This window comes from Lithobates pipiens, unplaced genomic scaffold (assembly GCF_037356315.1).
Source record: "Lithobates pipiens isolate NorthernLeopardFrog02 unplaced genomic scaffold, aLitPip1_a1.2 Scaffold_18, whole genome shotgun sequence".
NCBI lineage: Eukaryota > Metazoa > Chordata > Amphibia > Anura > Ranidae > Lithobates > Lithobates pipiens.
This window is the reverse complement of record NW_027507758.1, coordinates 281,702,908-281,726,696: the sequence shown is the minus strand read 5'-3', so window position 1 is coordinate 281,726,696 and position 23,789 is coordinate 281,702,908. Positions and strand designations below refer to the sequence as shown.

The window sequence follows — 23,789 nt, the reverse complement described above, 5'->3', positions numbered from 1 at the left end:
CTACCTAGCTCCAAGCTCCATCCCTTGGTTCCACCTCCTACCCACCACACAGTACCATCCTGTTCAGAGAATACTGAACCAAATATCCATTTTTTAGTGCTAAGGAGTTTGCATAGAGGAACCTCCCTCAAGCAACATATGTGCAACAATAGACCCCCCAGCAACAACAGATCTCCTTAGCACAATAGCCCCCACAATAACTCCCCCAGCAACAATAGGCTCCGACCAGCAACAACAGACCTCCCAGTAGCCAGCATCAATAGACTCTCCAGCAGCCAGTGACAACAGACCCATCCCTTAACATTATATCTCTTCCATTAACAATTGAGCCCCCAAGAAAAATAAAATCCCTCCAGCAACATTAGATTGCCCCCTTCCCAGCAATAATAGACCCTCCCCCCCAGCAACAATAAATCTCTCAGGAGCCATTATCAATAGACCCTCTAGCAGCCAGAAACAATGGACCCCTCCCTCAACAGTAGATCTCTTGCATCAACAATTGATCCCCAGCAACAATATATCCCCCCAGAGACAATAGATCCCCCAGCAGCCAGCATAAATAGATCGTCCAGCAGACCCTAGAACCCCTTGGCAATGTATACATTGAGTGCTGGAGGTGCATTCGCACTGAAAAAAGCCCTAATAGGAAGTAAGGTAAAATGTGCAACAGGGACACTGACAGAAAAAAAATGTGACAAGAATTCTAGCCTTTCCCTACTCTACTTTAAAATATTCTTAATTTTTTAAGGCAGCTCTGACTCTTCCAACTCTATCTAAAGCTTTAAAAAAAAGTTTTGGCTTGACATGCTGTATACTCAAATTTTTCATGTTTGTGAGTTTCCCATCTTCCCTAGCTGACCTTCAGTCAAAAAATAGGTAAATCGGTGTGATACTGTAGTTAACATTTAAGCTCATGCAGCAGTAAGGCAGGCCAAACATGATTCAAACCGTGTATGGGCAGACTGAATGTACCAAATTGATCGGTCAATCAACTTGGGTACAACCAGCATGCTGGATTTTACTTGGGGTTCTCGCTAGAGGCGGCTATAGACGCTAACAATAATCATTACCTTCTCCTGGGTGGGGGGACATTGTACTTTACTTATATTTCTATCTAAAAAAAAAAAGATAATTAAAATGAGTAGAACATTTTGTCCAGCAGATCAGAAGGATTTTCTAATGTCTGCTATGCATTTATCTTTCTAATCTGGCTAGAATCCCCACATCATGGTGATCCAATCTGTTCATCTCAGTAACAAATGTGGATGGGTTGTCCAGTTATGTATGGCAGCTAAAAGGCTGTTCTCACTCAAACTTTGTGTTGGCAAATATACACCTAACAGCAAATTATTTGGTGTGTGATTGACCACATCCCACATTTAGCCATTTTTAGACACAACCATGTGCATATCTGCAGACTGCGGAGCTTAAAGTGGTTGTAAAGGCTATTTTTATGAACATAATGAATACTTTGTGCAGCGGTATTTCAGAGTGGCCGCAAACCATTTTTTCTGGGGTTCCCCACCAGTGCTGCCTGCTCATCTTCTGTGTGTGCGCCACCACAGCTAGTTATGTGCTACGGGGGCACATGCGTGCATGCACTCTCAAGTCAGGCTGTGTCCATCCTAAGGTGCACACAGCGTGGCCCAGCTTGGCCCTGCTCCTTCACAGGATTTAACAAGAGCCATTGGCTCTTGCTGCTCTCAGAGACTTCTGTGAGACTAGGAAGGGAGAGAGGAGAGAATTCCAAAATTCCCATAAAAATACACATACCTCTTATATTTAGACAGTATTTGCCTATTCTGTAGTTCAGGTTTAAGACTTGAATTGACAAAAACATTGTGCCTTAAAATAGAACTAAAGGAGGAGAATCATTATGACAATAGCATATTTTCATTCTCTATTGTCACACAACTTTTTCACGTGCTTAAAATATAAGCCCTGATTGGAATCCAAGCGTCCGGCACCCTGCATGTAGATTAGGGGGCCGGATGCATGGATAGGGAGGGTTGCGCCCTAATTTAATATTAAGTATTTTTTAGGAGGTGGGAGGCCAAAACTAATAACTCCCCTTTCTACTCTCATTATGCTTGTAGTACTTTGAGAAATAATTAAATTTTTAGTCCAAACAGTGGTAATAACTTTGTGAAAGTTTTTAAAGTGATTCTGTTTTCTTAGGTTTAAGTTTTAATTTTTTTTTTACTTAATGCATTCTCTGCATGTAAAGAAACCTTCTGTGTCCAGCCCTCCTTATACTTACCTGAGCTGTTCTCTATGCTCTCTTCCTCCACACTGGAGCCATTGGCTCCTGCCTATGCCAATTAAATCCTATGACAAGATAGTAGGGGTGGATCAGCCCATCTGGCACCAAAACCATGCCAAATTCATGCCAAATTCCCTTTCTTCCCCATTTTGATCGGTTTGAACTTCAGCAAATCATCTTCAGCACATCTAGATGCCTAAATGCATTGAGTTGCTGTCATGTGATTGGCTGTTTAGCAATTTGTGTTACCAAGCAATTGAACAGGTGTACCTAATAAAGTGGCCAATTACTGTGTGTGTGTGTGTATATGTATATGTATATGTATATATATATATATATATATATATATATATATATATATATATATATATATATATATATACATATATATATGTGTGTATATATATATATATATATTCAGATGTTTAAATTTATATATTTTTGATCATGTAACACTTTGAAATTTTTAATGTATTTTTAATGTTTGTCCCGCCCCTGGAAATAGATACATTGGGGTAGGTACATTGATGACGTATTGATCATTTGGCATGAACAACTTTGGTCTTCTTTGTCTTTAATATATTTTTTGGAATTTCCCAATAAGAATAATTTTTTAGCAGTAACAATTTGCAAAAATGTAAGTAACATATAAAAAGGGTTAAAACCTCACAGTTTATGGTTATATTAAATATATATACACTGCTCAAAAAAAATTAAAGGAACACTTTGAAAAACACATCAGATCTCAATGGGGAAAAATATATAATGGTGGATATCTATACTGATATGGACTGGGTAAGATGTTGGAAACGAAAGGATGCCACATTGTTTGATGGAAATGAAAATTATCAACCTGGCAGCATCGGCTGGACCAACACATAATGTCCCAGAAGTGTTCTATTGGATTTAGGTCAGGTGAGCATGGGGGCCAGTCAATGGTATCAATTCCTTCATCCTCCAGGAACTGGCTGCCTACTCTTGCCACATGAGGCCAGGCATTGACATGCACCAGGAGGAACCCAGGACCCACTGCACCAGCATTGGGTCTGACAATGGGTCCAAGGATTTCATCCTGATACCTAATGGCAGTCAGGGTGCCATTGTCTAGCCTGTGGAGGTCTGTGTGTCCCTCCATGGATATGCCTCCCCAGATTAACGAAGTTACAGCATGGCCGGTCATGCTGAACAATGTTACAGGCAGCATAACGTTCTTCACGGCTTCTCCAGACCTCTTTCACGTCTGTCACATGTGCTCAGGGTGAGCCTGCTCTCATTTTGTGAAAAGCACAGGGCACCAGTGGCAGACCTGCCAATTCTGGTGTTCAGTGACAAATGCCAATCGAGCTCCACGGTTCCCGGGTAGCGAGCACTGGGCCCACTAGAGGACTTTGGGTCCTCAGTCCACCCTCATGAAGTCTGTTTCTGATTGCTTGGTTGGAGACATTTACACCAGTGGTCTGCTGGAGGTCATTTTGTAGGGCTCTGGTAGTGCTTATCCTATTTCTCCTTACACAAAGGAGCTGATGAGTAATGACCTTCTATGGCCATGTCCAGCTCTCCTAGACTGACTGCCTGTTTCCTGCAATCTCCTCCATGTTTTTGAGACTGTGCTGGGAGTCACAGCATACTGTCTGGCAATGGCACATATTGATGTGCCACCCTGGAGGAGCTGCCTATGCAACCTCTATAGGATCCAGGTATCGCCTCATGCTACCAGTAGTGACACTGACCTTAGCCAAATGCAAAACTAGCGAAAAACTGTCAGAAAAGATGAGTAGGGAAAAAAAATTTCAGTGGCCTCCACCTGTAAAACCATTCCTGTTTTGGAGGTTGTCTCATTGTTGCCCATCTAGTGCATCTCTTGTTAATTTCACTAACACCAAAGCAGTTGAAACTGATTAACAACCCCCTCTGCTACTTGACTGACCAGATCAACATCCCAGGAGTTGAATTTACTTGATGCTATACTCTGATTAAAAAGTGTTCCTTTAATTTTTTTGAGCAGTGTGTGTGTGCATGTATATGTGTGTATGTATGTATGTATGTATGTATGTGTGTATATATATTCTGGCCACTTTTCCTAACACTAAGCCCCTGTACACATGGTCGGAGATTTCGACAACCAAATCTGTCGGATTTTGTCCATTGGATCTTGTCCGAAACTGTTGCATACACACGGTCGGACTAAGTTGTCGAAAAAACCTATCATTCAGAACGTGATGACGTAATTTTGTTACGATGGGACTATGTTCAGGCTAGTAGCCAATAGCTTTGATGTAGGAATTTGATCTGAGCATGCGTGGCACTTGGTCCGATCCAAATTCTCTACACATGATCGGAGTATGTCCGATAGAACCAGTTGGTCGGGAAATATTTCCAACATGTTGGAAAATTGGATCCGACGGCTATTCCAACGGAATCAGTCCGATGCATACCACACACAGTCGGATTATCCGACAACACGGTCCGATAGGACACATTCCGACAGATTCTCCGACCGTGTGTACAAGGGCTAAGAGTTGTCCTGGGTACACACTGTCTGAAAATTTTGGTCAGTGTGTACAGCAGTCTGTCCAACAGAAGTCCGTCTAACGATCGGCTTTTGTTGAAGGGACACGCTGGAAAACCAGCATTCATTTAGCACTTGCAGTAGTGTTTTCAAGTTGGGGGAGTCCCCCTGATAGAGTACAATAGCACAGCAGAAGAGATCACTGCACCAACATCGCAGTGATCTGGGTTGAATGAAAAAAAAACTTACAGTATGTACCAGGCTTTAAAAAGGTTTCGGAAGAGGGCGCTTCAGCACTCAGCATGTGACTCATATTCACAGCTGTGCTTGGTCTCTGGGTGGTATGCAAAGGGGGGGGGTGTCTCTTCCCTCCAATCGGGGCACAGAGCTGTAGGCTCTGTGGAGACTTCAGATCCCTACTCCTTGCCTAGATCTAAGAAGAAATCCTTTCCTCTTTGTGTTTTCAGATCGATCTACAGAAGAAATGGCTGCAGATACACAGCTGCAACTTATGCAGGAGGACTTGTTTAATCTCGGTGTATCACCTAATGCTGGTCACTTCACTGGGTATACATAAGGGTTTACAATCACTTTAAGGGTTAAAATTAGTAGCTATTGATGGGGTGAATAAATCACCATGATGTGGTCATTTACACAAAATGAAACAAAATAGAGTTTTACTTTATATTATTTCTCCTAATAGCCTGAATATAGCTTTAGATGTAAATTATTTTATTACTTATTCAAAAGTTTGAAATATTATACAGTACATTTGCAGATAAGGATATATGATGTCTGCTAAAATGTACTTTATAAAGACTTTTTGTATTTTAGGTATTTATGTTGATCATGTTTTTTGTCTTTATTACCTTTAGAATGTGGGAACGTTTTTTATTTATTCTTTATGGTTTTAATGTAATAGCATTTTAGCAATTACTGTACACATTATCATTTGTTTTTTATACATGTGTGTAATTTAAAATTTTGTGAGGACCATTTTATGTTAATGAATCTTTAAAAATTTGATGATGATTACGGACCCATATGTTCATGATGAAATCCAATGATGAAACGTGCAGGGTAGAATGAGAATTGCATTGTCACATTCACAGCACGGACGTCTTCTGTTTGATTGTGAGGCTCTCTTATGGACTTTGCCTTACCTAGCTGCAACCGTAGGAGTTGTAATATGCATTGTATATTATGCTATTTTACACTGAGTTTTATGATCTTATTTGCATACCAAATTTTTTCTTGATGCCATTTTACTGTTGGAGCTTGCTCTGATTTGTTCCTGGATACATGTTCTGAAGTAGATCTATGGACATCATAAAGAGCATTATTTGACCTTCCTACAGGAGTCAACATTATATGTTGTCACCATGGGATAGGAAAGAACCATCAGGTTAAAATATAGGAAAATATGCCAGAACAAACTAAACCAATGCATCCACCACATCTAAGGACTGGTAAGCTGCAATTTATTCGTTTTTGGTTCTTTGGTTTAGATACGATTTAGGAACTATTTTAAGAAATAGTATTAAAATGGGTTTTCTGATACTGACAATAGCTCAGGTGTGATTCTGTTCTTCTGAATTATTTGTGAAAGAAAAAATATTGTCAGAGGTGATTTCTAATGGATTTATGTAAAATGTAGAATACATTGGTATGATTGATGGTGACTGCAGAGATTTCCCTTGCACAGCATATGCAACATATCTTGGAGTCCCAAGCCACATAATTAGATTTTCATTTCTTATGCAAGCTTTGCTAAGGGCAGTAAGTGTGTATTGTCGCTCACCTGAGTCTGTCACAACACAGCCTTAAATGGAGGAGCGTGCTCTAAATTTTTATCTTTGTTTTGTAGAGTGTTTGCAAATGTATATGGAGTTAAAATGTCAGCTGTGTTTGGAAAAAAATGTAACTAAGGGCGGCCATACGCGGTTTGAATTGTTTAGCCGGAACTGACCGATTTGAGTCATTAGTGGGTAGTTGGGTAGAACTAGCCTACCGGAATCTAAAGCCGCTAGCAATAATCACTGTCTCGCCCCCCCGGCAGGGAGAAGACAATTGCTCGGCAGGATATGAGGGATTCCCCTGTCAACATGGTCTGTGTTGATGGGGGAATCATGCAAATTTCTCTCCTGCAACCCACGGTTGCAGGAAAGAAATTTGCACCATCTATTGCCTGCCTAAGTCAACATTTTTTTTTTTTCTAAAGCCTCATTTTGTGATAGCTGCACATATCAGTGTTAGCCACAGGAAGAATCTCTGTATGTGTCATGAACGATATGTTATGTTATACCATATGATAATATGTTATACCATACAATACAAAAATGTATTTCTGGTTGCATATCAGATTTACCCCGCACTTCTTTCCTGGTGAAACCATTGTCATTGGACAGGAAGAGAGGGTATAACTCTCGAATGACATTTAGATAGCTCTGCATAGCAATAAAAATCTGACAGGAGTTCAAATCCTTTCCCACTCAGTCCAAAACATCTTCCATATTAAGGACACGCTGTACAAAGCCCTCCATTGAATCTGTGTATGTTTGCTGCCTTAAGACAGCCATAGATGATGCAATTCTCTTTTGTGCAACAACGGGTTGCAGGAGAGAAAATCATTTGATTCCTCCATCAACACTGCTGCCGGAAGAATACGATTATTGCTAGCGGCTATGGCCGCTGGCAATTATCGCATGCTGAAAATCAGAGATACTGGTTGTACCCAACTCAGTCGATGGATCAACTTGTGTACAATCAGCCTGCCCATAGATGGTTTGAATCTCGGCCGGTCCCTGCTAAATCGGCAGAGATTCTAATCATATTCAGCCGGCTTTACTGAAGGAAAAACCTGCCTGGACTGTTCCTGTGTGACCCTGCTCCATGCATGGTTCTCAAATACAAGCAGCACCTTAAAGAGACAGACACCGATTTTTTAACAACATTGAGAAGTTTGTAAAACGGCTTATATTGACAAAGCAACAGTGCAATGCTACCCAACAGCAGACTGATCAGATACTATACAGTAAGAGTCAAACTACTGAACCAGTCAACAGATGCAACAGCTGACTAAAGTTTACCAGGCCTCCTTACAGAAACAATAGTACGGGAACCTATCTATGCCAGCAGATACCTATTACAGAGATAAAAGGTGGCACAGGGGCCAAAGATTACACCTCAACAGCTCCTACAGGATGCTTTACAGAAATGATCTCTGAAGGATGATGTTGAAACCTACTTCAGCATTTTTGAGAGAGTCAGTGTGAGAAGCTACCAAAGTAATAGTGGGCTGATGTGCTAGCACATTTTTTAACAGGGTAAAAAGAAAGCCCTAAAACGCTTGCTGTGACTTACAACTTCAGGATTCCAAAAAGTTTCCTATACTTAAAATAGAGGTATGAACAAAGCTCTTTTAGCCATACTCCTCTCTTCTCTTTAGCTTGCTGCCAGCAGAATCTGGATCACAGGAGTGCAGAACTAAGTGCATTCCTGTGACCCAGATTCAGCTAACGGCAAGCTAAAGCCTTCTGTCGGCTAACTACACAGAGCTAGTCCAAGCTTTGCAGGGACCCCACTTTATGGCTTGTTCACACTTGACTAAATTTCTAAAGCATAACAAAAGCTCCTAGCATTAGTATGGGCGTTAGACTCCCATTAATTAACTTTAGTATGGGCGATAGACTGGCATTTTACAAGCATTAATGTAGGGTAATTAAAAAATGCTCCCCAAACACCCTATGGGCAGTTTTGAAGCTTTTAATGAGCGTTAGGGTGCATCAAAATCGGTCCACAAATGCCCAATTCCATTACAGGAAATAAACAAACTTAACGCCCCACAATCTCACTGCAACTGCCTGCCAGAGCGTTTGCCAAGCATTACCATAGACTTGAAAGGGAGGTGTTGAAAGGCTTCCTGACTTGACATGAGGCTTCAATTCGATAGTGTGAACAGCACTGTGTGCTGTCCATTGTATCATTTGCATAGATGTTTGAGGGGCATTTTTAACGCCTCTCAATTGCCTGCTTTTAATGTTAGTTTGAACTTAGCCTTAATGTTGGGATCCACCTAGATGCTTAACTGGCAGCTGGCTCAGCCTTTCAGCGGGTTGCTGAGAGCTTGAGCCAGCCATTCCCACCCCTCCACAGGCCAACGCTCCGGTGACTGACAGTCATCTCTCTCTGCTCATTAAAGACCAAGAACTCTAAACGATAAGCAGTCTAGGGATCATTCAGTTCCTGGTCTTAGAGCTGGTGGGGGGGAGCAGCTGCAGCTTTGAACTGATGCTGCATCCACATAGGTAAGTATGTACGTTTTTTTTTGTAATCCTGTACTTCTCCTTTTAATCAGAAATCCCAGCCAAGTTTGGGGTTACCATGTCCTTCCAAGTGCATTGTGTGTTCACATGGGAATATGAAACAGTAAATAGAGTAAGGTTTGCACACCCTAAAGTACATGGGCAGCAAGCAACACAGTAGGATATGGTGCTGTAACTATATTAAGAGACTCTTCAGAAAAAAATACCCCATTCAGTAAAAAAATGATTTAGTCAGTGTACCAAAATGAGTTTAAAAAAATGTATATATTATCACACAGTCATCTTAATGAATACTTTCATGTCATATTGCAGTCTCTAATTTATGTAGAAGTGCAAGTGCAGTAATTAAGTCAGTAAGAGGTTTGTGTGTTCATTGGCGCATTTCTTTGTCATTTTATAGCCAGTTTGTTCTGGGTCATCTACTGAAGTTGAAGGTTCACTTGACAGCAGAAACATAATGTTGTAAAATGTATAATTTTTTTTTAGCAAATGATTTTAGCATATTTCTGATTTCATTTGTTAAACAGTCTTGTGCTGGACAATCTTTCAGCTGAGTTAATCTTCACTTCTACACTCACATGCATCATTTGAGAGCTAGACCACTATGCTCTGAAAGGCAGGCACTCAAGAAAACATCACATTGCCAGTGGAGCTGAGCGGGAACCCATCAGCATTCCCTCTCAGCAAGCCTCAAAGCTTGGTAAATCAGGCCAATTCTCTGTAGGACCTATGCTTTCCTCTTCAGGGATGGATGAAGGCTAACTTAGTAAATTAACCAAACGAACTCTATTCAAATCAAGAAATGCATTTGTTTCTGTAATAATTGTATACAGTAAACAAGAACTCTGGTCTTAATAAAGCCACCTTATCACCATACATGATGCATGAATCATGGATAAAAGAATTTAGACCCACTCATCTATGGCATACTAAGAAAAATGGGCACACACGTCCTAGTTTTAAACACTTTCATATACAGCATAAACAATTTTTTTTTTGTGTTGCTTTCTGAAGTTGCATTAGATTTGATATGTGGTCATGTTGGACCTCACCTTGTCAATGTCTTTGACACTAGATCTGATATATCTTAGAATAACAATCCTGATTGTTTAATTGTTCTAAATTGTTATAATCCTATGATCAATTTAATGCATGTGAAATACACAACAGAGTTACATATATAGTTACTGTGAAAGAAATTTAGCAATCTATACAATTTATAGTCAAACACATTTACCACGCAAAAAGTGAATAAATAAAAATACACTGTTCTTTTGCTTGTCATATGTATTTGAACTATGTCATGCAGCCTGTCCTTTAAACTGTAATTTGTGTCATTTTCTCTTGTGGTTCTATAAGGCCACCAAGGAGGACATTCCTAACATCCCTGTTGATGTGTCTGCACTTTGCTTATTCCTCCAAGAGATCTAGGGCAAAAATCATGCAAATTTAAAAGAATGTCAGGGATGCTTTCTTTGATGTAATTTTGTTTGTATTCCTCGGAAGCCATCTGCAATTAAATAGCTGTAGCAATTAGAAGGCAAATATGAACTGCCGAACCTGCAGCGAGGGTTCTAAGCAACAGCAGGGAAATGGAAAAAGGGTTCCATTTACAAACTTGGTTGCTTTTCCTGAACATAGAAAATAAATGAATGAGGCTACCCATAAAATGCATGATAAAAACAGGAATGGAAGTGAACTGGTACATTATAAAAAAAAAAACAGATTCCTTCTTTTGTTTTTGCCATAGAAAATACAAGGTGAAGCCTTATGACAAAAGAGATCCATATTATCACATAACTCTCTGGTGGTACAGGTGATTCAGTAAATCAGCATTGTGTTGCAGAGTTTTTATCAAGGTCTTTTTCTGCAGCTAATTTTCCAGAAATACCACTATATAGTATTTTTCAAGTGTTACAGCCACTTTCAGATAAAAAAGGATTTATTATGCACATAATGCCTACAAAAAATGAAGGTATTGTGATGTATAATGTTTATCAAAGCTTCTGGCTAAAAGTAAATGCCTAGTGCAACCGAAGAGAAACCTTTATGTACAATCATGCATGAAAAAGACACACAACCAACATTTTTTATGTATACTAAATAGATCAAAGAACTATACTAAATCCCAAATCAACTGAAAAGGCAAAAAGCATAAACCTTATAGTTCTATTGTATTTCTGTATGTGATTCCATTGTAGAGATGTTATCGCACTTCCTGTCCTTGTGATGCTCACAAACAAAAAATACTGGTAGTCCCTGGAGCAGAACATTGCAGGCAGCAATAAAAACATTATCAGACGTTCTAACCCTTACCCATCCTTATAAAAATACGTTTTTGTTTATCTCTATGTCCATATTGGTGCGATTTACCAACTCTTCCTTTGTGCTTTGATACTTTTCCTAATCTCCCCAATAGAAACTGAATATGGGTTTTTGGTGAATCTGTGACCAAATCTTTGCTCAAAAGTTGGTGAAGCTTATTAGGGTGTCTAAGGCATTCCACTACTCTATGTCTGCACTATGCCCTTTATCTTGTTCAAAAAAGTAGTCCAACACCTGTAATCTTTCCAAGGTGGGTGTATTTTGTTTTGCTGAATGATGGTACTAACTTCACATTTATCCACCAGTTTCAGTCTCCCACAGCTTATATCAATATTTGTTAGCCTGTGTGGGATTTATTTATGAGGAATACAATAACCCCCTCGATAAATTATTAAAATAAACATGTCAAGATTCAATAATCTGTATAGTTCTGCCAAGCTAGAAGCATGTCTGTGTTTAATTCTATTAAATTAAAAATCATCTTGGGTAGGTATGTTTTCCTATATAAAATACTGCTCCGATAAAGCTATTTTATCTTATTATGGAAATGCTTAACAATTTTTTATGCCATTGACTTAAACTTAGTCATTTCTTGCCTAAAAAGATAACAGCAGTAGAGTGCAGGTGCTTTTTTGGTGCTTCCAACTACCTGCGTTAAATCAGCCATACATGGATTGTATTTCAGCCAGTTCAGCAGGGACAAGCCAAATTTAGATCTATGTATAGGCAGGGAGGTTGTACAGAAGTCGATCTACTAACTGACTTCTGTACAACCGCCCTGTTGGATTTCCCCAATGCTGATCAGTGTATTCTGATGATGAAGTCTCCCCGCTGTCAGAATACAAAAGCTCAGTGGTGAAGATTCCTCCATCCACCTAGAATCTGTGGATGGGAGAATCGGGTTGTTTTTTTTCGTTCAAACCGCAATTTGATCTATGGAGGAAGTCTTGAGGTACGTGACGTAACACGTAGGATGCAACCGGAAGTAGTCACAGGGAACCGGAAGTCGTTACTGTGTACCGGAAGTAGAAATCGTACATCGGGAGTAACGTATGAGGTAGTGTGGAACGCCGCTGTACTTCATGTTTGCCCATTTTTCTGCTACTACAATGTAAGCAAACATTTTTTATTTAATAAATCAGTTTGTTTAGTTTAGTAATGCACTATTGGAGGCTCATTTTTACATCTGGATACAACTAAGAAAGGCAAGTTCTCACGTACTGCTCATATTGGATGTTCACCTTTTTACTGGCTTACCCACACCCACGGATGCAAGGGCATAATCCATTAGATGGTCAAGGCACATACTTAAGGCATATATTTATGCCCATGAGGTAGGAGCACTGAGAGCACACCATTGGAACTACAGTCAACATTTTACAGTGGGAATTTTGTCCTAAAGAATATATGCAATCTCAATCCACCTGAACGATAGCATTGAATCCTCTTCGCACTTTTCTGCACTTCTCTAGCACTTTATATTTTGGCTTGCACTTTATTGACTGATTTGCAGTTGCCATGACTAGCTATGGCGCCATCCAAATGAAGGCCTAAAAGTTCAGTTGAGAGCTAACATAAGCCTACTGGGAACTGTGATAGTTATTACCAGAGGCATGCCTTGAATATAGCATACACTGCTAGTAGGCAGAATGTACATGAAAAACCTGCAGAAAACAACATTTGTATGTTTGATTAAGGATTTCATAACATTTATTTGAACATTTCTAACTAGGACTTTCTTGTGGGAAACTCGTAAATCAGTGGGTTTGGTTCTGAATTACTTGTCAGTGTACCATTCTCATTGGCCCATTGACATTGTTCTTTGACTCCTAGTAGAACCCATGTGCCATGGCCATATCTAACCACTTCCCCTCACTCACCTGTTAATCCTCTGTGGACCAGAGCAAGTTTTACGATTCTGCTATGGACCTGTTTATTTGATAATAACTCTGTCATTGCTTAAGGGTAGTTTCAGACTGCTGCGCTGTGGTATGGTCACAAAATGTAACAAAAATAAACAAGACACTTTTTTTTTTGTGGCCGCTGTCAGTTTAAAAATAAAAAAGTGTTCCTGCAGATAAAATGCACATTTTATTTTCTAATTTGTCCTGCCTAAAATTACACTAAAATTATGAGTAAAAATGTTACTTTGTATCTTTCTATTTCCCTCTGAGCAGTGTTGTTAAACATGAGTCAGACTGCTTCTTCTTCACAGAAGCAGTGGCCAGAGCTGCTCTACAAACACAGCAACTCCAGCTTTGACTAATCAGAGCCGAGAATTGCTGAGGAATGGGGAGGGGGTCCTATTAGCAGGGCAGAAGGGCTGGACTTGTTACATACAGCCTTGTGCACTATGATGATTTTTTTGGGTGTTTGTAGCATGTCCATTGGTTTGAACTAGTTAACTGATTGTTGGACTGGACACTATGTGGCAACTCACGAAACAAGTACTAAGAACATATTATGTATGTGATATAGACGATATAGAAACATCTGTATGCACACAAAACTTCCCAGTGTTCAAGAAGTTACATCATTCTACTTGCCACCAAAAGACTAAAGCTCGTCAATCACTAGTATAATTCTGTTTCATGTTAAGGAACATCTAATCGTTATTGGGGTCTGATCAATGTATCAATGTTTTCAACCATAGTGATTAAAAAATTCAAAGGACCGGGATGGAAATGTTTTCTCCAAAGAACAAATTTCTAACAGTATATGTGTTTTTTGCTCTGGAAATTATATTCATTCCAAAATTGAATGCTGAAAGCAAACACAATTTTGAAGTACTTTTGAATGACATTCATCAAGTGGTTGAATGTACAAATAATTTTCATACGAGCACTCGATCAGAAATCTACTAGTGTGTAGCCAGTTTGGGACACACAAAAATCATGCCATTATTAGTTTGTAATTAAGCCAAACAATATCACTCCAAGGGTTCTCTTTCTGATGAGTCCTACTTCCCAGAGTGCTTATTGCACACACTTCTGCTAAATTGATAAGCATGCATTAATAAAGCGAACATCACAAAATTCCAAGTAAATTGATAGGCCCTATTCATGTGAAATATAACTTACTGAATGTACATTATCAGAAATTTGCATCATCAGAAAGGCAACTTGGCACTAGTTACATAATTGTGCTAAGATATGACGTATATCCATCCCCATTAACCTATATCAGTGGTCTCCAAACTGTGGCCCTTTGCTTGCCCTTTATCTGGCCCTTGGGCACTATTCCATCAACTGACACCAACAATGGGCCTCCATTCCCCTACTGACACCATCAATGAGACACTATTCTTCCCATTGATACCAACAATAGGGCCTTATTTCTGCCATTGAAATCATAATGGAGCACTAATGCTGGGGCAATTTTTACACCCACTGGCCACAGCCTGGCCTCCCTAAAGCCTCCAGGACACTAAACTGGCCCTTTGGAGACCCCTGACTTATATGGTAAACTAAAACTGTCCCTCAAAGGCCAGGTAGCAGTGATCTTTAATAACCTATGACTCAGTGGAGCTGTATATATTCACCAAAGTGCAGTGTATTGTGTGCTGGAAAACTTATATTGTCCACCGTTTATTAGGGGCCATTTAGTACACTGTAACACCTGTCACCGATTGCCTCTCTGGGGTCAGGAATGTTTTTTTTTTCTCCTGCTGTAGCAAATTGGAGCATGCTTTGCTGGGGTTTTTCACCTTCCTCTGGATCAACTGTGGGTGAAGGATTGTGTATATGAGTTTGTATCTTTTTTTTTTTTGTTGGTTAAAATAGATGGACTTGTGTCTTTTTTCAACCTAACTATGTAACTATATATAAACTGGCATTGCTGTGACCTGTTTTGCTGTAAAAAGAGTTAATCACCCAGGATTCTCATCCAGGAAGGTTGAGGGGCTTCAGGGATCTTGGGTCATTCAGGGGAAACTGGCATTTCAGTTTCCTTATCAGTTGGTAAAACCTGGTTTGGGACCTGGAGCTCAGAGATTTCATACTGATCTGGGAGGGATACAATCTCTAATCTTGGGTCCATGTTTTGAGAACCACAAGCAGGTGTGTGCTGGGCTTTTAGGAGAAACCTGACTAGGATTCTAGGGAGGTCTCTGTCTAGGAGTAGAGATGGGAGCTAGAGCAGCAAAGGGCTGTCAAGTGTGTGGATCGAGCTTTTGGGAGAGGTACTGAGTGGTACTAGGTCATGGTCTATAGGACCAGACTAAAGGCCAGGAGGCTTAACTTTGTTAATTTTTTTTTTTTTTTTTGGATGGATAAATGCTGAAAACCCCCTGCTTTAACTGATCGATATTGTGTTTTAAACTTTCTTGTTAAAATGGGCAAAAAAAAACCTTAAAAAGTAGAATTCAGTGAGTGACTATGCCCTTAATGTACCACTACTTGAAGCTAGGTCTCATAATATATTTACAATAACTTTCTTCCTAACCAGAGATATTGATGTTGTTTTAGCACATTGTCTGTCTTTCCCCACTGACCCTTTTCCAAGAAACTCATGGCAAAATGGTATGTTGATGAGGTGTATAGGATACTAAGTTGCATCTCTGATTTTTTTTATTTTTTTTTAGACAGTGTGCATGAGCCCAACCTTGCTTGGCTTCACTCTCACAATAAATATGCTTTTATTGTCGGTAGTTATTCCTCAGCTGGGTACGGATGTTGTAAATCAAAACTTCAGGAATCATTCTTTTTGGCAGGCAGCAATAAGTAAGGTGAAAAGCATTCTTCCTATTTCTGGAAATGTGGTTATAAATTTTACTTCCCCAAGCAGAGATTTTCTCCATGCAGCTCTAAGGATATCTCTCTCTTGCCTCCTTTGTGAAATATACAGGAACAACAGCATATAAAGAAAACCTCCCAGCACTGCGCCCGTTTGATGCTGCAGCAGCATTGTCACAATTTGACAGATTAGTTACTGTAAAAATGCTCTGCCCTCACTTTAGTAAAACTAGGAACCTGCCTCTCATTTATAATTCATTGGAAAGCTAACTTCAGTGCTTTGTGTCCCACGTGCACATCTATGTAGAGATGCGACCTGATACATCTTTGAAGTTGTTCATGTAATTTTTGCTGCTTTTATTGTTTAAAGAGAGACAAAAACAGAAAATAGCACTTTTTTTCAATGCGGGAATGCTTAGAGTGGAGTTCCACAGATTTTTGAGTTTATTAAAAGTCAGCAGCTACAAAAAGTATAGCTGCTGACTTTTAATAAACAGCCACTCACCTGTCCCATGGTCCAGCGTTGTGGCCAACCCATGCCTGCGTTCTCTCCCCCTCCTCTTCATGCCACTGACATTGTGAGTGTGGGTGCCCGTCTGTGACAGTTTTCGGCTTTACAGCTGGGCACGCACTGCGCATGCACAAGCCGTGCTGCGCTCCGTAAATGGCCAGGCAATGTTCTGGGACCTGTCACGTGTTCCAGAACCTTCCTGGAAGGGAGGGGCTGCCTTGGAATTGCCTAGGGGTCAGAAGGAGGAAATGGGACAGGAAGTCCCACTCCAAACCAGGTATCCAGCCCCCCTCCTCCTAAAAAAAAAATGACATGCCAGTTGTGGCATGAGAGGGGGGGCTAGGAGTACTTAAAGCGGAACTTCAAATTTTGGGTGGAACTTCGCTTTAATGCATTCTCATGAAATCCATAACTTTCAATGCATAGAGCAGTGATGGGGAACCTTGGCACCCCAGATGTTTTGGAACTACATTTTCTCATGCACTCTGCAGTGTAGTTGAGCATCATGGAAATTGTAGCTCCAAAACATCTGGGGTGCCAAGGCTCGCCATCACTGGCATAGAGGAGCACCTTATCCTAAGCCCCCCCCCCCCACATTAACCTTCCATTAACCACAACCCTAACTGCTTGTTTCCTAACTTGGCTCTCCTGCGCACCAGATTCTCTTGTATCATGACAATTTATAGCTCATGGTTTGCATGCTTTATGCAACAGTAACATTGTAATTTTTGAACTATGGTTGAAATGTATACTTTGTCATTTCTCATCTCAAAGTACTTTTAACTAGTTCAGCTGAACTTGCAATTTTTTTTTTTTTTAACTAACCCTCCATTCACACTTGTAGGCCTCCAAAGTTGCACCTTTTGATGTAACTTTGGATGGGTGCAACTTGGATGTGACTTGTCTCTCTGCAAAGTTGGACCCGATGTTGCTTGTAAAACATTCAGGTAGGACTTTCTTGCAACTTTTGAGGGTTAAGGCCCCATTCACACTTGTGCTACTCTAAAGTTGTGCCGCCTTAGGAGTGCAACTTCGGTGCAACTTTGACATACCTTTGATGGGTGAAACTTGGATATGACTTTGGCTTTGACCAGTGATAATGGACAACTGTTGCACTGTATAACATTCAGGTATGACTTTCATGCAACTTTTGAGGGTTAACATTGAAGTCTATGGCCCTCAAGTTGCATGAACGTCGGACCAAAGTAGTGCATAAACTACTTTGAAATCGCTGCAACTTTAATTTGCATATATATGGTTATCATTGGAAAATATGGGGAACGATTTGTCATGCAACTTTGATGTCCAAAGTTGCATGACAAGTCGCACAAGTGTGAATGGGGCCCAAAGTGATATTAAAACCTTGGTTTAAAAAAAAAAACGATTTTATATTTACGTGCTCTGGACAGTGGTTTTGCACAGAGCAGCCCAGATCCTACTCTTCTTGGGTCCCACGCCAACATTCTGGGCTCCTCCCTCCTGCCGCGGGCCCCCACAGCAAGCAGCCTGCTGTGGAGGAACCCAAGCAGGTGTGCTCCTGTTCCCTAGCTCAGCCCTGTACCTTCTGTCTCCTGATTGGCTCACTGGATGTCTTTGACAGCAGCTGGCGCTAATGGCTCCAATCAGGAGTGCTAGTTTCAGAGAGACATCACTGGATCTAGAGGGGCTCAGGCTGGGTTCACACTTATGCGAATTTGATGCGGGTTTCCCGGCATGAAATCACACACAGAGCGGTACAGGTTTTGCTCCAGAATATCCCTGTATTTAGCACCATCCATCTTTCCCTCAACTCTCACCAGTTTCCCAGTCCCGACTGCTGAAAAACATCCCCACAGCATGCTGCTGCCCACCACCATGTTTCACTGGGGGGGGGGGGGGGGTGTTGTTTGGGTGATGTGATGTGTTGGGTTTGCACCAGACATTGTTTTCTTTGATGGCCAAAAAGTTACATTTTAGTCTCATCAGACCAGAGCACCTTACTCCATGTATTTTGGGAGTCTCCCACATGCCTTTTCGCAACCTCAAAACTTGCAATTTTGTTTTTTGCTGAAAGTAATGGCTTTCTTCTGGCCACTCTGCCATAAAGCCCCACTCTATGGAGCATACGGCTTATTGTCGTCCTATGTACAGATACTCCAGTCTCTTCTGTTTAACTCTGCAGCTCCTCCACGGTTACCTTAGTTCTCTCTGCTGCCTCTCTGAGTAATGCCCTCCTTGCCTAGTCCGTGAGTTTTCGTGTGCGGCCCTCTCTTAGCAGGTTTGCTGTTGTGCCATGTTCTTTCCATTTGGCTATGATAGATTTGATCGTCAAAGATTTGGATATTTTTTTTATAACCTAACCCTGACTTGTACTTCTCAAAAACATTGTCCCTTACTTGTTTGGAGAGATTCTTAGTCTTCATGGCAGTGTTCTGTTAGTGGTGCCCCGTGCTTAGGCGTTGCAGCCTCTGAGGCCTTTCAAAAAGGTGTGTATATGTAATGACCACTCATGTGACACTTAGATTGCACGCAGGTGGACATCATTTCACTAATTTTGTGACTTCTGAAGGTAATTGGTTGCACCACAGCTTTTTATGGGCTTCAAAACAAAGGTGGTGAATAGAGACACACATGCCAATTATCAGTTTTTTATTTCTGAAAAATAGTTTTGTGTATATATTTTTCTAATTTTACTTCACCAACTTAGACTATTGTGTTCTGATCCATCACATATAATTCAGATTAAAAAAAAAACATTGAACTAAGGGCTGTAATGTAACAATATTGGTAAAAAGCCAAGGGGACTGAATACTTTTGCAAGACATTGTATATAAAACAAATACATTGAAAACAGGTTGGACATGGCTACAGATCAAATACAAATTAACCACTTGACCACTGGGCACTTAAACACCCTTAATAACCAGAGCGATTTTCAGCTTTTGGTGCTCTCACATTTTGAATGACAATTACTCAGTCATGCAACACTGTACCCATATGAAAATGTTGTCCTTTTTATCACACAAATAGAGCTTTCTTTTGGTGGTATTTAATCACCTCTCGGTTTTTTTTTTTTTGTGCTATAAAAGAAAAAAGACTGAAAATTCTGTAAAAAAAAAAATGAATTTTTCTTTGTTTCTGTTATAAAATTTAGCAGATTAGTAATTTTTCTTCATAAATTTTGGCCAAAATTTATACCACTACATATCTTTGGTAAAATTACAAATTGGTGGACATTATTTGGTCTTTGTGAAAGTTATAGAGTCCACAAACTATGGTGCCAATATCTGAAAATTGATCACACCTGAAGTACTGACAGCCTATTTCAATTCTTGAGACCCTAACATGCCATAAAATTACAAATACCCCCCAAATTACCCCTTTTTGGAAAGAAGACATTCCAAGGTATTTAGTAAGAGGCATGATGAGTTTTTTGAAGTTGTCATTTTTTCCCACAATTCTTTGCAAAATCAAGATTTTTTTTCCTTTTTTTTCCCCCACAAAATTGTCATATTATCAGTTTATTTCTCACACACAGCATATGCATACCACAAATTACACCCCAAAACACATTCTGCTATTACTCCAGAGTACGGCGATACCACATGTGTGAGATTTTTACACAGCGTGGCCACATACAGAGGCTCAAAATGCAGGGAGCGCCATCAGGCGTTCTGGAGCACCCAGGACAATTCTGACATTTCTCTCCTACATGTAAAAATCATAATTTATTTGCTAGAAAATTACATAGAACCCCAAAACATTATATAGATTTTTTTTAGCAAAGACACTAGAGAATAAAATGGTGGTCGTTGCAAATTTTTATCTCACACGGTATTTGCGCAGCAATTTTTTGAACGTGTTTTTTTGGGGAAAAAACTGTTTTGTGCTTAAAAAAAAAAAAAAAAAACTGTAAAGTTAGCCCAATTTTTGCATAAAGTGAAAGATGAAGTTATGCTGAGTAAATAGATACCTAACATGTCACTCTTCAAAGTTGCACATGCCCGTGGAATGGCACCAAACGCTGCTACTTAAAAATCCCCATAGGCGACGCTTAAATTTTTTTTTTTACTGGTTACATGTTTTGAGTTACAGAGGAGGTCTAGGGCTAGAATTATTGCTCTCGCTCTAACGTTCACGGCGATACCTCACTTGTGTGGTTTGAACACCGTTTTTATATGTGGGCGGGGCTTACGTGTGCGTTCGCTTCTGCATGCGAGCACATGGGGACAGGGGCGCTTTAATTTATTTATTTTTTTCATTTTACTTTATTTATTTTAGTTTGACATTTTTTTTCCCCCAAAAATAGATTTTTTTATCACTTTTATTCCTATTACAAGGAATGTAAACATCCCTTGTAATAGGAATATGGTATGACAGGTCCTCTTTACAGTGAGATCTGGGGTCAATAAGACCCCACATCTTACCTCTAGGCTGGGAAGCCTGAAATAAAAATTTAAAAAAATAAAAAGATTCTGGCTTTGATCGTATTGGCGAGTTGGTTGAAGGACCGGAGGGCGGCGAGGGGGGCGTCTATGGCTGGGTATTGCAGGGTATCACCGAGTATGGCTGGGTATGGCAATTTATGGCGGGGTGTTGCAGAGTATTGGCGGGGTGTTGCAGAGTATTGGCGGGGTGTTGCAGAGTATTGGTGGGGTGTTGCAGAGTATTGGCGGGGTGTTGCAGAGTATTGGCGGGGTGTTGCAGAGTATTGGCGGGGTGTTGCAGAGTATTGGCGGGGTGTTGCAGAGTATTAGCTGGTATTGCAGAGTATTGCCCGGGTATGGAGGGGTTAAATTCGGTGAGCATCGATGTGGGCACTGCAGATGCAGCCCACAGCGCTGCTGACACTGATCTCTTTCCCCTCCGCTGTACCGATCGGTACAGAGAGGGGGAGGGAGGAACCGGCGTCATAAAATGACGCCGGTTTGTTTACAAGTGATCACTCCGTCATTTGACGGAGCGATCACGTGGTAAACGGCCGCGATGAGCGGCCGTTTTCCCGTGATCCGTGATGCGCCGGGTCCACTGGACCCAGCGGTCACGGATCCTCTCGTGTGCCTGCCCCAGGGGGCGCGCGAGAGCAGAATTCTGGGAGGCCGTTAATTAATCGGCTATGGGAGGTTGTTAAGTGGTTAATTACTAAAAAGATATTATATTATCGAGTTATCTAAACTCTAACATTCACATAGTTTTTTAGTCTCAAAAGCTCTACCTGTCTTGTAACTACCTTTATGTGACCTGAGTCTAGTCATTGAAATTTTATTTAAATTTGCATTGGTTAGACTTGGTTAATTCTCATCTGTTTAACAATGAGCAATGCACTAACATTCCATGCAAGCATAAAGGGGTGCTAACTGTATGTATGAACTATGTATTGAAGTTTAATGGATTTTACCTCACGGTCTGCACATATTCTGCACTGTGACCTAACAGAGAAATGAGTTCTGATTTATTAATGTCGATATGATTTATACATGCACTGCAAATTATGTATGAACTGTCATGGTGTTAACCATCATTTTCTTATGTATCCTCACAGGGAAATGCTGCTGTCTATTGCTCTCGGACAAGTGCTCTCCCTACTTATCTGTGGAATAAGGCTCACAAGCAAATATCTGTCAGAAGATTTTCATGCCAACACACCTCTCTTTCAGAGTTTTCTTAACTACATCCTTCTGTTCTTGGTTTATACAACCACGTTGGCTGTAAGACAAGGTAAGCATTATTAATTGCCAACAGTATAATGTGTTCACTCTTGCCGCTGAGCGAAGGTTTTAGAAACACTTAATTTTTCTCATTGTTGGTACTTAATGCATAGATATGTGAAAGTAAATTGTGATGAAGTCCTTGATAGTAGTAGCCATATTACATTTTTATAGGCCATTTATGAATTCAATTTCTACTAAAAAGCTTTAAATAATAAACGTTGAGGCTAAAGAAGCCATGTCGATTTGGGCACGCCTTGGTTTCTGGGCCAGCACACAGTTACAGTCTGGTTGAAAAAAAGCCCATCTTGTTCAACCAATAAAAGGGGGGGGGGGGGGGGAGACATACAATCCCATATACACAATTCCATAACCACAGTTGATCCAGAGGAAGGCAAAAAACCCCAGCAAAGCATGAACCAATTTGCTTCAGTGGGGTAAACAATTCCTTCTTGATCGCCCGAGAGGCAATCGGATATTCCCTGGATCAACTTTACATATAAATGTTAGTATTCAGTTATATTATGTACATTTAGGAAATAATCCAGGCCTTTTTAAAAGCAATCTGTTGAACTGGACAGAACCAGCTCTTAAGGGAGTCTATTCCACATTTTCAGAGCTCTTACTGTGAAGAAACCTTTCTGTATTTGGAGATTAAATCTCTTTTCCTCCAGACGTAAAGAGTGCCCCTTTTCCTCTGTGATGACCTTAAAGTGAATGATTCAACACCATGTTCACTATATGGGCCACTTATGTATTTATACATGTAGCTCATACCCCCCCCCCCCCCCCCCCCAATCTCCTCTTCTCAAGCGAGAATAAATTCAACTCCTCTAATCTATCCTCATAGCTGAGCTCCTCCATGCCTCTAATCAGTTTAGTTGCCCTTGTCTCCAGTTCCCCGATATCCTTTTTGTGAACTCAACTGCATATTCCATATCTCTCTCTCTCTCTCTCTCTCTCAACATTAAACCTCATTGGCCAGTGCCAGATAGTTGCCCAATTACACAGTGCAATGAGGATGGCTTGTAAGTTGGAGACATCCTGTAAGGACGTTATTGCACTGCATAGCTTGGTATCAGATGCAATGACTGAAATGGTACTTTTAATCCCAGACCCTATATTATTTATAAAGGTATTAAAAAGTAAGGGTTCCAAACTAAACCTTGGGGTACACCACGATAATCTTAGACCATTCAGACAGTAGATTACCTTTCAAAGGTACTATAGATTAATGGATGTTGAAACAGGAAGACCATGCTATTCATATTGGGATTGACTGATTAAATTGCTTTATTATACTCAGACAAATACAAAAAGATGTGCACAAATGGTATGTGTTAAAATAATTAAAAGGTATATATGTTCCAGGTCACATTGAAATTATGTGCAAGTTGATGCTATCAATGACCCCTGGGCAATATTAATGACTGTAA

At 40.3% G+C, this 23,789-nt stretch overlaps 1 protein-coding gene across 2 annotated transcripts in view; it reads left to right on the top strand.

Moving 5' to 3' along the window:
- Positions 1 to 23,789, top strand: part of SLC35F1 (solute carrier family 35 member F1) — a 487,635-nt gene that overhangs the window by 262,508 nt on the left and 201,338 nt on the right. For both annotated transcript variants that reach the window (XM_077487047.1, XM_077487046.1), the window contains exon 2: positions 22,188 to 22,363. In XM_077487047.1, the coding sequence (XP_077343173.1) occupies positions 22,188 to 22,363 (176 nt within the window). The remainder of the gene's footprint in view (positions 1 to 22,187; positions 22,364 to 23,789) is intronic.